The sequence below is a fragment of the Dermacentor silvarum genome, chromosome 11 (genome assembly GCF_013339745.2).
Source record: "Dermacentor silvarum isolate Dsil-2018 chromosome 11, BIME_Dsil_1.4, whole genome shotgun sequence".
NCBI lineage: Eukaryota > Metazoa > Arthropoda > Arachnida > Ixodida > Ixodidae > Dermacentor > Dermacentor silvarum.
Window position 1 is genome coordinate 80,632,869 of NC_051164.1, and position 13,152 is coordinate 80,646,020.

The 13,152-nt window shown below is 47.1% G+C and overlaps 1 protein-coding gene across 1 annotated transcript in view; it reads right to left on the minus strand.

Moving 5' to 3' along the window:
* Positions 1 to 11,706: 11,706 nt before the first annotated feature.
* Positions 11,707 to 13,152, minus strand: part of LOC119432696 (uncharacterized) — a 1,633-nt gene continuing 187 nt past the window's right edge. Inside the window, exon 1 of the mRNA XM_037699853.2 lies at positions 11,707 to 13,152. This exon is cut by the window's right edge and continues 187 nt beyond it. Within this exon, the coding sequence (XP_037555781.1) occupies positions 11,707 to 13,152 (1,446 nt within the window).

Sequence of the window (13,152 nt, forward strand, 5' to 3'; positions counted from 1 at the left end):
CCTCGCACGCTCGGAATCTTCGTGATACGGTGACAGCGACCCCACGGACCTTGGACAAACAGTCATAGTTTTTCAGAATTTATTCTGCTTGTGCAGCTTCAACTTCAATATAGGGTCCTGAATTTTTTCAGTTCCTGAACTGAATTTTTTTCATTCCTCTCAGCTTCCTCAGTGCTGACTGGTTTCTGGAGGCCCCAGTGTTTGAGTGTTCCTACAAAGAGGCAAGAATCAATCTTCAGCATTAGAAAACAAACTTACCAGTGATTGCGGCAACTACTATTGGTATGCTATGCAGCCGGAGCTTGGCAGTCAGCCTTTAATTACATTTACGGCACAAAAGCGCCAACGCTGGATATGAATGCACATGGCTTGTCGGCTTCACAAAAGTCACAAAACCACGTTGCCGTGTATGCCATCTGCTGCAGTGCAGTTTCATGCGCACCAGAATATACTGGAGGAACACAGCAGCCTTCAATGCACCCCATTCAAGTTTACCTGAATGTGGAGGTATGTTTTTTGATAATTCCAGTACTAAGTGCATCGACACCTGGTTTCGCCTTACAAATCAGACGTAGTTTGGCGACATGCTATGCCAATAGCATGGATCCTGCTACTGCATTTTTGTTCATGCTGCCAAGCTGTGAAAAGATAACTTATGGCATGAAATGGTACAGGCAACAGTTGTCCTGGGAAAAACTATTCATGCCAGCTGTACCTGACACGACAAGAAGTTTCTGAGGCGTCAGGGGTTGCTTCGTCTGCTCACCCAGCGCTCTCTTCCTGGAGGACGCAGTTGCAGTCTTGCTCACTGTTACGAGGACATCATTGCCCCATGTCTCCTGAGTTGTATCGTTAACAACCAAAGTTGCTTTATTTTTTCTACATATTCAAGTGGAACTGTAAAAAGAGGAAAATAATAGAGTAATTTTAGTTATAACTTGCTTGAGGTCATGAGCAAAAGATTCAGAGCCCTTCTCCTGTTAAAAAGGTATACTGACGATAACTATAGCTCCATTTTTGAAAGGCAGGGTATTATATAAAGAACCAAAGTACACTTACGCCCGGCCAAACTTTCTGTAGCATCTGTCACAGAAGGTTCTGTAACAGAAATGGTTCAGTTGTAACAGTTTTCCATATATTGAAATGGTATAAACAGGTTTCACCCGCGTCACAGTTTGCTGCTGAAAACCTCAAGCCTGTTAGATTTGGATGCACTCGTTGCACCAGTCCCATGAAGTGCCAGTGTGCAGTGTCAGTTCAACTGCCCATGTAGATCTGGCTGCTTCCGAAACTAATGGCGAAGCGCAGACCTGATGAACTTTCAAACAGAAAATCACAGTGAAGTGTTGCCATATGAACCATACTCAGAAAACAATTTTATTAGTAAAGTTTTATGGATTGACCACTCACTCTTACAGTTCCAACTTTGCTTTTACTTATGCACCTCCACTTTTCAAGAAAAAACTGACATCATTTTATTAGGATCGCAGTCGTATCTTCTCCAACCTACTGACGGATGCCGCAACGGAGGCAGCTGAGGCAAGCACTCGACGCCCTACCACGTGATCAAACATGGCTGCGCCCATGGGATTGCCGCGAAAAGAGTCAATAATGAGGATGCCGCTGCCGACGTTTTAAAAACGTTGGCCGCTGCTCAATAACTCTACATGGCTGCTGCCTGCTGCAACATGATCTCCGATATAGCGCGCCGGCTGATTTTGAAAAACCTGCCGTTAGCGTTATGCTCATGCCGCTACTAGAGGCGCCCTCGTCGGTGCTGGACTCATTGGCGAGTGCGAATGATTCTCCCTAGCCAGAAAAGTCTGGTTCCCCGAGCGACGCAGTCTACTCCACTACTCAAATACTATCGTTTTATGCCTGCTATGACCGCCGGGATGAAACTCATCGTACTTTTGCTCCACTTTTACGCAGGATCGCGCTCGGTTGGCGATTAGAAACGTCGTAAAACTATTCGAAGAACGTTCGTATTTAAGAAAAGCGACTATTCGATTCGAAGACCGAATCGAATAGGGCAATATTCGATTCGTTATTCGAAAGTTTCGGATGTTCGCCCTCGACCTACAGTTTCTTGGTGTTACCTTCAGGTTGCACGGTTGCTGTAACGGTGTTATTAGAGGCACTGCGTGTAAGTCCAGCGCGCGCCAGCTCCTGATGGCGCACACTGATAGTGTTCTGTACAGAAGGGGCCTTGGCTGCGGAGGCCTGGTCGATAAATAAGAACGACCACTCTTTCCGGCCTCGACGGCTGCAGCCACCCGCGGACCCGCGGTCAAGAAGAGGGTGACCCGAGGTGAGTCATCACCCTTGGTCGTTCGGAGAGAAAGCCGTAGCCGTAGCCATAAAGAGTAGAGATGCTATGTAGAGGGCGTATATAGTCCCGCGTAAATGAAGGACGACGAACGATGGCGAGAGAGAGGGAGGGGGTGGGGACGAAGGGGAGGGTGAAAGAGGTGTTTGTGCCTTCACCGGAATCAGGAGGAGGAAGTGGGAAATGCCGGGAGCTTTGATGATGGCGGGAAAAAAAAACAAGATAGATTGAAAGGAAAAGAAAGTGGAAGGTGAGTGTGAAAAACGGGGGGGAAAAGAAACTGTTGGAGGGAGTGACTGACGTCAGAAATGTTATGGGGAAAAAGGGATGAAAAGGAGAGAAATGACGGAGAATGAAATGCGCGAAAGAAAGGCAAGAAACAAACAAAGAGAGGAAGTTATAGAAAGACAAGAAAAGAGGTGCGAAAATGAAATGTTGGAGGGAATGAGTGACACTAGGGAAAAAAAAAGGCAATAGAGCGACGGGAAGAATGAAAAAAATAAAGAAAGGGAGGAAGACGCAGAATGAAACAGGCGATTGAAATAAACGACGACGGAAATACAAAACAAGAAAGAAAGAAAGAAAGAAAGAAAGAAAGAAAGAAAGAAAGAAAGAAAGAAAGAAAGAAAGAAAGAAAGAAAGAAAACACGTGAATGTGCCGGAAAAAGGAAGGAATAACTTATTCGTCTGGCACTTTGTGCAGTTCGCCGTCTGCTGCTTCACGAAAATGATTGCCTCGTGGCGACGGCATTTCAATCGTTTCTTTCTTTCTTTTTTTTGTGTTCCTTACTTCTTCCTCTTAAAGCCTCCTCGACCGCGGGTATAAAAATAATCATTATGCGCCACTTCGCGGACTGATCCCCCTCCAATCCCTCTTTCCTATACCTCTCGGCCTCGGTCATTCCCTGTTCTTCTATTTGCTGATGCAATTTTTTTTAGTGCCCCTAATTTTGTATGACATTCACACATTGCTTTTCGCTCGTGCTTCTTCTCAGAGAAAAATTTTGTTGGGTTTGATTGGCAATAGTCGTTATAGTCTTGTGGTAAGGGCTTTGCGGAATTCCTCCTTTTTTTTTGTTGGTTTTACGTCTATCACAACTTCGCTTGATCTCGTCTGGTTTTCCCCTCAGCTAGACTGCATACTGGAAGCATCAGCCTCTCCACTTCTCGTTTTCGCAATGAGCATAATATAGAGAGAGGGATCGGGGCCTTTTTTACGACTTTCGCAACTTCGCCAATCGCGCCGCGAAATAAAAAGAAAAAGCAAACAGAGAGGCAAAGAAAGAAGAGGTAACAAAAAAATGAAAAAAGCAAACAAGTGGAACCCACCAAGAGATGGCAGGCTATTGAAACGCGATACCGTTGCTCGCGCTTGCCACTAGGGGGAGCTATTGGCGACACGTGCGCCCTCTTTGCAAGCGAGAGCGTGTGTGCCTAATCCATATGAACGATTTCGGGTCACTTCGCTTCTCTTGGTTCTTACGATCTATTTTTTTTCTTGTTTCGCTTGACCTGGTGGTTCGCCGGTAATGAATTATTTGTAAGCTACGAAAATGACGGGATCGCGTGGCTCTACGGTATACGAACGTGATGCCGGGGCGGCGTATACACGTGTGTGCGCAGAGAACGATGTAATAAAAATGCGTAGTAGTACAAACAAGCACATCTGCGGCTGGCTGGACGTCGGATGTAATGAAATTCAGATGGACGTGGCGGGGACCGATATGCTAAATCGGTAATATGACGGGGCCGCGGGGTGGCGCGAGCCATGTGTATATGCTAATGTGCTCTTCGGACGTGCTCTTGCGGAGATATGTACTATGTACGTCCTTACAAGTATCGGACAAATACGACTGGCATTTTGATTTGTTATGCGCAAAGAAAAAAAAAGCGTACCGACGATTCCTACGTCAATTTTGCAGCTAGATTATTTGGCCAAACAGTAGTTATAACTGGGAGCCGCTGCCATCCGGAACTATGACGCCGCCGCAAAAGAGGGGTCATCCACCTCAAAGTTAATAAGACGCAGATTTGGGCATGAAGATACATACATACATACATACATACATACATACATACATACATACATACATACATACATACATACATACATACATACATACATACATACATACATACATGCATGCATGCATACAACACACACACACACACACACACACACACACACACACACACACACACACACACACACACACACACACACACACACACACACACACACACACACACACACACACACACACACACACACACGAACTCCAATTTCTGCCTTGTGCTTATTTATTTTTATATTTTTGCGGCCCGACGTAGACCGCAGAGAGACGACCTTAATATGTGCCATGAAACAAATTGCGATTCTAGTTTACAGTTTTTCATACTGAGTTCTTGCACTGCGTCATACATGTTAACTCGAAGAGCAACGCATCTTGATGCAGATACTGAGTGCTAGCCTATTTCTAAAAACTGGCGCTACGCGGTGTTTTTGTGGAAAGGTTATGCTTTAATGAAAAATAATGAAAATCTAGTACGTTAAGCGCCGATATCACGATCTGATTACGAGGCACGCCGTATCGTGGGCGACACCGGATAAATTTTGTCCACCTGGAGTTACTGAACGTGGGCATAAATCCAAGTATACGCGAGCGTTTTTTGGCTTTGGCCCGCATCGAATACGGCCGGGAATCGAAGCCGCGACCTCGCGCTCAGCAGCGCCATGGCATAAATCGACTGAGAAGGTTATGCTTTGACCACCGGCTTGTCCCCCAAATCCTGTGCTTGCAACATCACCTCTAAGATCATCACTTGAAAGTTGATTGGTGAACGCTTGGTAATTAATATACCCAGTGATAATTTTTAAGCATTACGGAAATAAAAAAAAGATCAATCGCGGGTGTCAGCTTAATTAAATTCCTTAAGCTGGAATATTCAAAGAGGCGGACATCACTTGCTAGAGAAATCGAAACACATTTTCAACTAATTTAACGTAAATTCACTTCCAAATCATTACTTCACGGCAGATTGATATTTACGAAATGTAGCCGGTGAGATTACAAGGCGTATCCACTTAGAATGAATTTTCCGGATGATGCCAGTTTCGAGATATTCATTTCCAAATGTGCGAAGAATACACATGGCCGTTCCAGTTACTTCTGCGCTTCAATGTATAAAAATGCATTTGAAAAAAAAAAAAAAAAAAAAGAAAGGTCAGTGGTGCAACAGTGCACTTTTACCGCAAGTTTGATTCCGAATATCTCCGAAACCCGTTTGATCCTCAAAATTTCTTCTTAGTGAATATTCCTCGCAAGCTGACCGGCTGCAATTCGTACATTGTAATATGTGCTGTAAACTAATTAATCAATATTTTAATTAGTGAATTTTCATCAAATAGTACATTATATGTGTTTCGATTTCTCGTCCGTCTAATCTCCGCTTCTTTGAATATTCCAGCTCAAGGAATGGAATTATGCTATCTGCCACAGGTGGTTTTTTTTTTTTTAAATTCTGTAAAACTTGAAAATGATCCCATCGTACAGTTGCGATTATTGCGCAAATTGTGGCGTCCGCCGCTGCTATGGAGCTGGCTTGGGCAGTGAAAATTGTAATTTTGTCCGAAATCTCTCAGTTTGAATAGCAATATACGAGGCAGATAACTGAGTTAACGCGCAATGTGAGCGCATTCACCCGAAGAAAACCCGGTTAATAGCACGCGCTTTGTGCTGCGCTTGGCGTTTCTTCATTTCGTGACGAACTATATCGTATCGCAAGATCGTTTCGGGTCAACTCACTCAGCCGTAGATCGCAGCGCCTCGGTGATTCCTGGAGGCTCGGATTCCATCGGAAGATTAAACTGAATTGGAGTGTATGTATGTATGTATGTATATATATATATATATATATATATATATATATATATATATATATATATTTCCTGAAAGTTCAAAATGGAGTTGAAGACAGAGGAAGTGTAATACCAAATTCTAGTTTCTATAGAATTTTTTTTTCAATGTTTCGAGTACGCCAACACCGACGTAGGATTTTTAATATTATTATTTTTTTCATTGTTTCGGCTTGCGCTTCCGGGCAGATTTCTTTCAGCGACGATGTTAGCCACATCTGAGAGTTTACCGGTTGCCGTGACAATTTATATCAACATATTATCATCATATCATCATCATATCATCATCATGCATCCGAGTACTTTCATTCCCCTTCCTTATTCCCCAGTGCAGAGTAGCAGACTAGAGCGCACTAGCTCAGGTCGACCTCTGTCTTTCCTAGCAATAAAATCTATCTATCTATCTATCTATCTATCTATCTATCTATCTATCTATCTATCTATCTATCTATCTATCTATCTATCTATCTATCTATCTATCTATCTATCTATCTATCTATCTATCTATCTATCTATCTATCTATATATCTATCTATCTATCTATCTATCTATCTATCTATCTATCTATCTATCTATCTATCTATCTATCTAGCACGACGACGATGAATATTACGATGATGATGATGATGATGATGATGATTATGATGATGATGATCGCAAATGCTATAGGCCCATTTGATTCTCCCCGAACTTCGTGAACTAGTTCTTGCCAATTCGGTGCCAGTTCTTGCTCGCGCGGAACCGGCACGGAACCTGCGGCGCGAACGCTGCACTACCTCTCTGACGAGTGCAGTGTATGGTATGAACTAGCACTGCACAAAGCCTGCACTGAGTGAAAAGAATGACGACGTGCCGATGGCACCTTGTTTAAACTGGTGTAACGAATAACGAAGTGCAACAAGCCGTGAACTAGCTCAGAAAGGGCAGGCGAATCGAATGGAGCTTATGATGCATGACCAATAGGGGTCACTTGAGAATGACCGACTTACCGCAGTTTCGTAGGCCAATCGGTCTTTTACTCTGAGCTCTACATAATTATAATTTCAGCTCACTGTACGTCTCTGTGCAATACGCCAGAAAACAGGCGATGTAAGTCTTTACAAAAAAAAAAAAAAGCTACAGAAACAAAGTGAATCCGAATTAAGAAATGGAATGCCTAACGCTTGCAGTATGTAAGTGAATGAGTTGATACGACAGAAACGATGTTAACAAACAGTTTTATACAAAACGATATTAAGAAAGAATTTAATCCATGTTGCCTTACCCCGCGAAGAAAATTGGTTTCTAAATTAGAGCATATGTAAAATCTGCACGACTCTTGACCGATCCCTGTCAGTGGGTATGTGCCAAAGACTTTAAGGTTATCATTATCATAACCATCCTCACCGAGGCATCAAGGAAAATGACAACCAGAGATAGGCTTGATCAGACCTATGGCTTAGACCTCAAGGAAAATTGCAACCAGAGAAGTATAACTATAGGCTCCATCAGGCAAAGCTGTGATTAACAAACACCTGCGAGATTAATTTTCCTACATGCTACGAATAAACGCGTAATTCACACCTCGCGCACAACCGCTTCCTTTCTCGCAGCTACTATCGAGTGGATTGGCTCGCTCACTTGTGGGCGGGAACGAAACATCCGCTATATGTAGCCGATGATGAGGACAACGAAGAGAGGACGCATTGCGTGGTCGACAAGCCGCTGGGCGACCACGGCCTCAGCTATGGGCCCCGGTCCTCCATCACCGTCGTCGTGAAGCGGAAGCGCGAGCCCCACCATGTGGTCCCGGCTGGCGCCCTCGGTCGCCAAGGTCGAGCTACTAGCCGTCCTGCTGGGCGTGGCGTCATTGGTGGACGCGCTCAACTGCCACTACGCCCGCGGATTCGGCGTCTGCATCTTCAGCGCGCACACGCTCGCCTTCGTGCTGATCGCAGCGTACGCCACGCCACTCACGGCCTTCATCTACTTCGCGTCGCCAGGCCTGGAGGCCTCGTCGGCTTACCGGCACGCCTGCCGGCTGCACTACATCGTCGCCTCGGTGGCCTACCTCATCGTGCTCATCTACCTGGTCACGCATCACGCCGGCATGGCCCGGGAGACGGTGCGCTACCGCGTGATCGTCATGTCCATGGTCAACATGCTCGTCTACTGCCTGCTGGCGTTCCTCATGTGACTTGTGTCGCCGTCGTGTATATCAACGAGGGGTCGAGGCGACTACGTCATCCACGACGCGCTGTTTTCTTTTGCTGTCGACTGTAAAACGACGTCGTTACGCTATGGTGATCGGTGCTGGTGATTCGCCGTTCTCATGGATGCCAACTCGGCCACATACCGTTCTGTACGCAGCTTCCTCTATTGCTTGAAGGGAATAAGGTCGAGGCAAACAAGATTGCGTTTGCCGTGCGAGTTGGTTTCTTCGAAGTTCCGCAGAGGTGCGATGAGACGACGAAGAAAAGGCGCTGCCGTTCACTCCAAATGTCAGATTGACCATGGTGGCCCGTGTGCAGTTGCTGCATCCTCTCTTCAAAATCGTAAAAAAAAAGTAATTTTAAGCGAGAACGTCATTCCTGTCGAGTAGGCGACGATGTGGTTTCATTGATGCTCAGTGACCACAAACTGGATGGCAAAGGCGACAAGGTGTCACCGCTTCTCCTGGACGACGAGGTCCCGTTACAATCGCTCGCGCAGGCAGGAGTCGGGTCTGTGCAGTTCGTGAAAGTGTCACCGATGTACTTATGCCCAGTGAACGCCTGAGATGTCTTGAGCTTGGCACAGTTTCTGCGAGGAAAAGGACACCGATCTGCATGTTATACGACGCCTTCGCAAACATTATTGACGTGCGCTGGCCTGCATGCGCTCATTGCGTGACGTTGCATGACGCTGCGCGCTTAGCCGCGAGCATCACAAACCAATAAAAAAATTGTTTTAGCCGATACGGTTACAGGAAGAGGATCACTCATTGCTGGTGACAGTCATTCGGCCTAGTGGTGTCAAAGGCGTGGTAACTTTTCGCGGGTTTCGTGCCAAACGTTTGCGAGCGTGCGGCGTTCGGTATTGCAAGGATCTCGGCGATGAAGTTCTTCGCCTTGCCTTGCAGGAAAAGAACTTCGACTAGCCAGGCGCTGTCTCGAAACCCGGCAAAGGAAATGAGACTGACTTCGTTTTCGGGTATGGTTGACTGATGGCGCATAGGCGCGTGTATTAAACCACGCTATCGTCATTTCGTCCACCAGCTTGATGCCTCGCCCTAAATTTGCTTCAATTATTTCGCCATTCTATTCGTAGTTCTAGCGTTCAATTTTCTTTTGTGACAACAGCGCGGGACTGGAACGGTCTGCCGACCAACGCCGTGCACCACTCCGACCAGAGTTTCTTTCGAGGCTGCCATCGAATCGCAGTTCTACTAAGCACAGCTCATCTCTCATATAATCTCAAGTGGTGTCTGCGGCAGTCGAGCGAGGCGTTGGCTTCGGTGTGGCACTTGCTGCAGCAGCTCCGTCGTCTTGGTCGAAATACCCAGCACCTACACCACAAAACTGTTACGGTTAATGTTGAACCGGCTTTATTTAAAGGACGAGGTTGATGGTGAAGTAAAGATGGCGTCCAGAGGTTGCGCCAGCTAACGTTTTTCTCTTCTTCTCCTTGCCCGGCTCATGCCGTAGCAATATGTAATCGCGGGAGGCTTTAAGAAACTCAATAAATTCAGGCAGTACACAACCCTGATGTCTGTTGATGTAAGAGAAGCTTCCCTAGTTTTGGAAAACGGTGCATTGAAACGCAAGACATATGGCATGTATTACAATGTGCAGGTCTCTTTACAGATTGCGACGTGTCCATGGCTTGCGATCGTTTCTTTTGTTTTTCTGCAGTTGACTGGATCTTCGGAGAGGTTGCCATTCATAAATGAGAGAAATGGTCTTCTGCAGTCTCTTTTATGTACTATCGCGCTCAATAAGAGTTGCAACATGGGCATATACACCCGTCAGTTCTGTCAATAATGAAAAGGCTAAGTGCAATTGTTCTTGTAAACAAGTGTGCTGCCAGTAATCGGAATGGTATTCAGCATTTTTTTATGTAGGCGCTACCATGCTGACATACGGGCACTGTATGGTAACACACACACACACACATACAACAAAAAAATGTGGATTTTTGTGTTGCAACTCATATTGAGCGCCATAGTGCGTCCGACGACGTCAATGACCTCTTCCTGATTGGTTAGCAGTTCAGAGTACGTTTTTTTCTTGCTGATGCTGCCACTGCTGCCACATGATGATTTTCGGACGTTTAAATTCCTTGCTATTATATTCATGCGTCACAAATCAAGCGAGTGAACCAAGGACTCGTGTAGCGCACAACCTTTCGCCAAACGCCACAGTTTGTCGGGACTGACGAGATATTCATGATAGTCAAGGGTGCGGAAATGGTGCTGGATGTATGTTCCCGAATTAGGCACTATATAAACCGATATGAGACTATAAGTACTGTGGCACCATATCCTTGAGTTGTGGGAGCGCGGTATTTTTGAAGCCAGTGTGCACCTGCGCAGTCGATAGAGGTTAACTGAAAGATACCTATAAAACCCGCAGAAACTGTTAAAGAAAGCTTCGCATGGATAAGTAAATAACTACCCGCCCTCTCGGGCGCCGGTTTCATTGAGATGCCCTGGGTTATGATCATAACGAAACGTTTCAAAGCCTGACAGTGAAGACTTCGACGCCACTTGCGTTGCCCCCCTTCTGATGAAGCGAACCACTAAATACCAAGCAAAACATAGCTTATATAGGGTTCTTATTAGTTTGTCAACTCATGAGAGATTTGCCCTCCGGAGCTTCGGCTCCCACTCATCATCATTCACCCCGTGGATATGCTGTGAATTTTTTTTTTTTTACAGCCGACTGGAGCTTCCGAGAGCTCGCCATTCACAAATTAGATAAATGATCTTCTGCAGTATCTCTTATGTACTGTGCTTTCTCAGTATCAGTTGCAACACGGCCACATACGCCCGTCAATTCTACAAATGATAAGTGCAATTTTTCTTGTAAACATGAATAATTTTGACCACCTGGGGTTCTTTAACGCGCACCTAAATCTAAGTACACGGGTGTTTTCGCATTTCGCCCCCATTGAAATGCGACCGCGTGGCCGGGATTCGATCTCGCGACCTCGTGCTTAGCAGCCCAACACCACAGCCACTAAGCAAGCACGGCGGGTGACGTCAGCTTGTATCTCTGAGTATCACAACAAAAACATCAAGTGCTGCATGCACTCCGCGTCAGTTAGCTCAACACTTCGCAAAAGCATTACCCGATCGCTGTAACACACTTCATACGATTCATCAGAGCCATTATTTATCAAACCATCAATGCATTACGTAGATGTCAACGGGAGCTAAGTCTGCTTATTTTGTTTAATTATTTTCTGTCACAGAATAGGCGCCGTGTATGGGAACGTCCCGTCATTGCTGTCGCGTTGATGCGGAGGCTGAAACCCTACTGCGAATATGACGGACCAGTTTCTTGACACGCTCCGAACAACCGGACAGCTTCTGCAGGTACGGCGTGATCTTCTGGATCTTTGCGGACACGTCATTGTAGCTGACACGCAGAAGGCGATGTAAAGCCGCCAAGCAGCGGTAGACCTGTTCTTCGCTGACATCGCCCTGCAAGAACTGCGTGATCGCCGTCGACAGCTCCTCGGCAGCGTCATCGAACAGCTCCCTCGTGGTGAGATTGAAGACGAGCGCGGCGCCGAGCTCGTGTGCGAGAAGTCGGTCGCTGAGTAGCCCGTGGACAACGGCGCGGACGGTGGCTTTAGCGTTGCTGCACACCCGGCCGGCGTTATCTCGCCACTCGGAGATGTACACCAGCCACTCGCAGCTGGCGACGTGGCTGCACAGGTTGCAGAGTAGCTTGAGCACTTCGTCCTGCTCCTGCGGAGAAAGCGTCGCGATTCGGTTGACGTAGTTCATGATGACGTGCTTCCTGCGGTCCTGGTGCAACAGGAGGATGACGTCCTTGATCAGCGCCGCCGCCTGGAGCATGCGCAGTAGCGACAGCCGCGCTGCGCACTTCCCGTCGTGCGACATCAGCAGCTTTTCGAACAGGTCGAGCAGCTCTGGACCGAGCGCAAAAGCTCCGTGGCCGTTGACGAGGTACTCGCGGAGCTGGTCCAGCTGAGAGCGCTCGCTTTCGGTGATGGCGGTTCTTTTGAGGTATCCTTCGAGTTCCTTGAAAGCGGCGATGCCGTCGACCCGAGGGTAGAAGACGGGTTGGTCGCCGCCGCTTTCATCTTCGTGCTCTTCCTCGCTCCCTGCATCAGGACTCGTCTCTCCTCGTGCTCTACCGTGAGCCGAGCCAGGCTTCGGACGGCCTGGAGAGTGCGAACTCTTCGAACTTTGCCGTGCGCCGCCTGGAGAATCCTGTCCCGGCGCCTTGTCGACAGCAATCGCAAGGCGCTCGAAGAAAGGCACCAGCGTACTGCCCAATGGCGTTCGTAGGAACTCGTCGGGGAGTTCCAGGATCTCTGCAGGGATGGATTTGCCGGTCAGGAACAAGGCGACGTCTTGGGAAAAGTTGTTGCAGTTGTGACGAAACAGGTTGTACGTGCTGCCCTTGTAGCTGGACTCGCCCAGTTCGCGGATGTATTCCAAGAATACGCCGTGAGGCAGCTCCGTGCGACCGAGGCTTATGATCTTGTCCGGTTCCTGGAGGATGGTCTTCCCCGCCGGACAGCTATCGATGCCCGTCGAGCCGAAGAAGTATTCCGTGCCGTGGACGACGATACTTGTGTGCCACACGCCAGGCAGCTGCTTTCCCAGGAGAGCGGGAGAAAGCTTCTTGGCGAGTCCTTTGGACAGGTCGTACACGTAGAGATGGACTTCGAAGCCGGGCTCTGCATAACT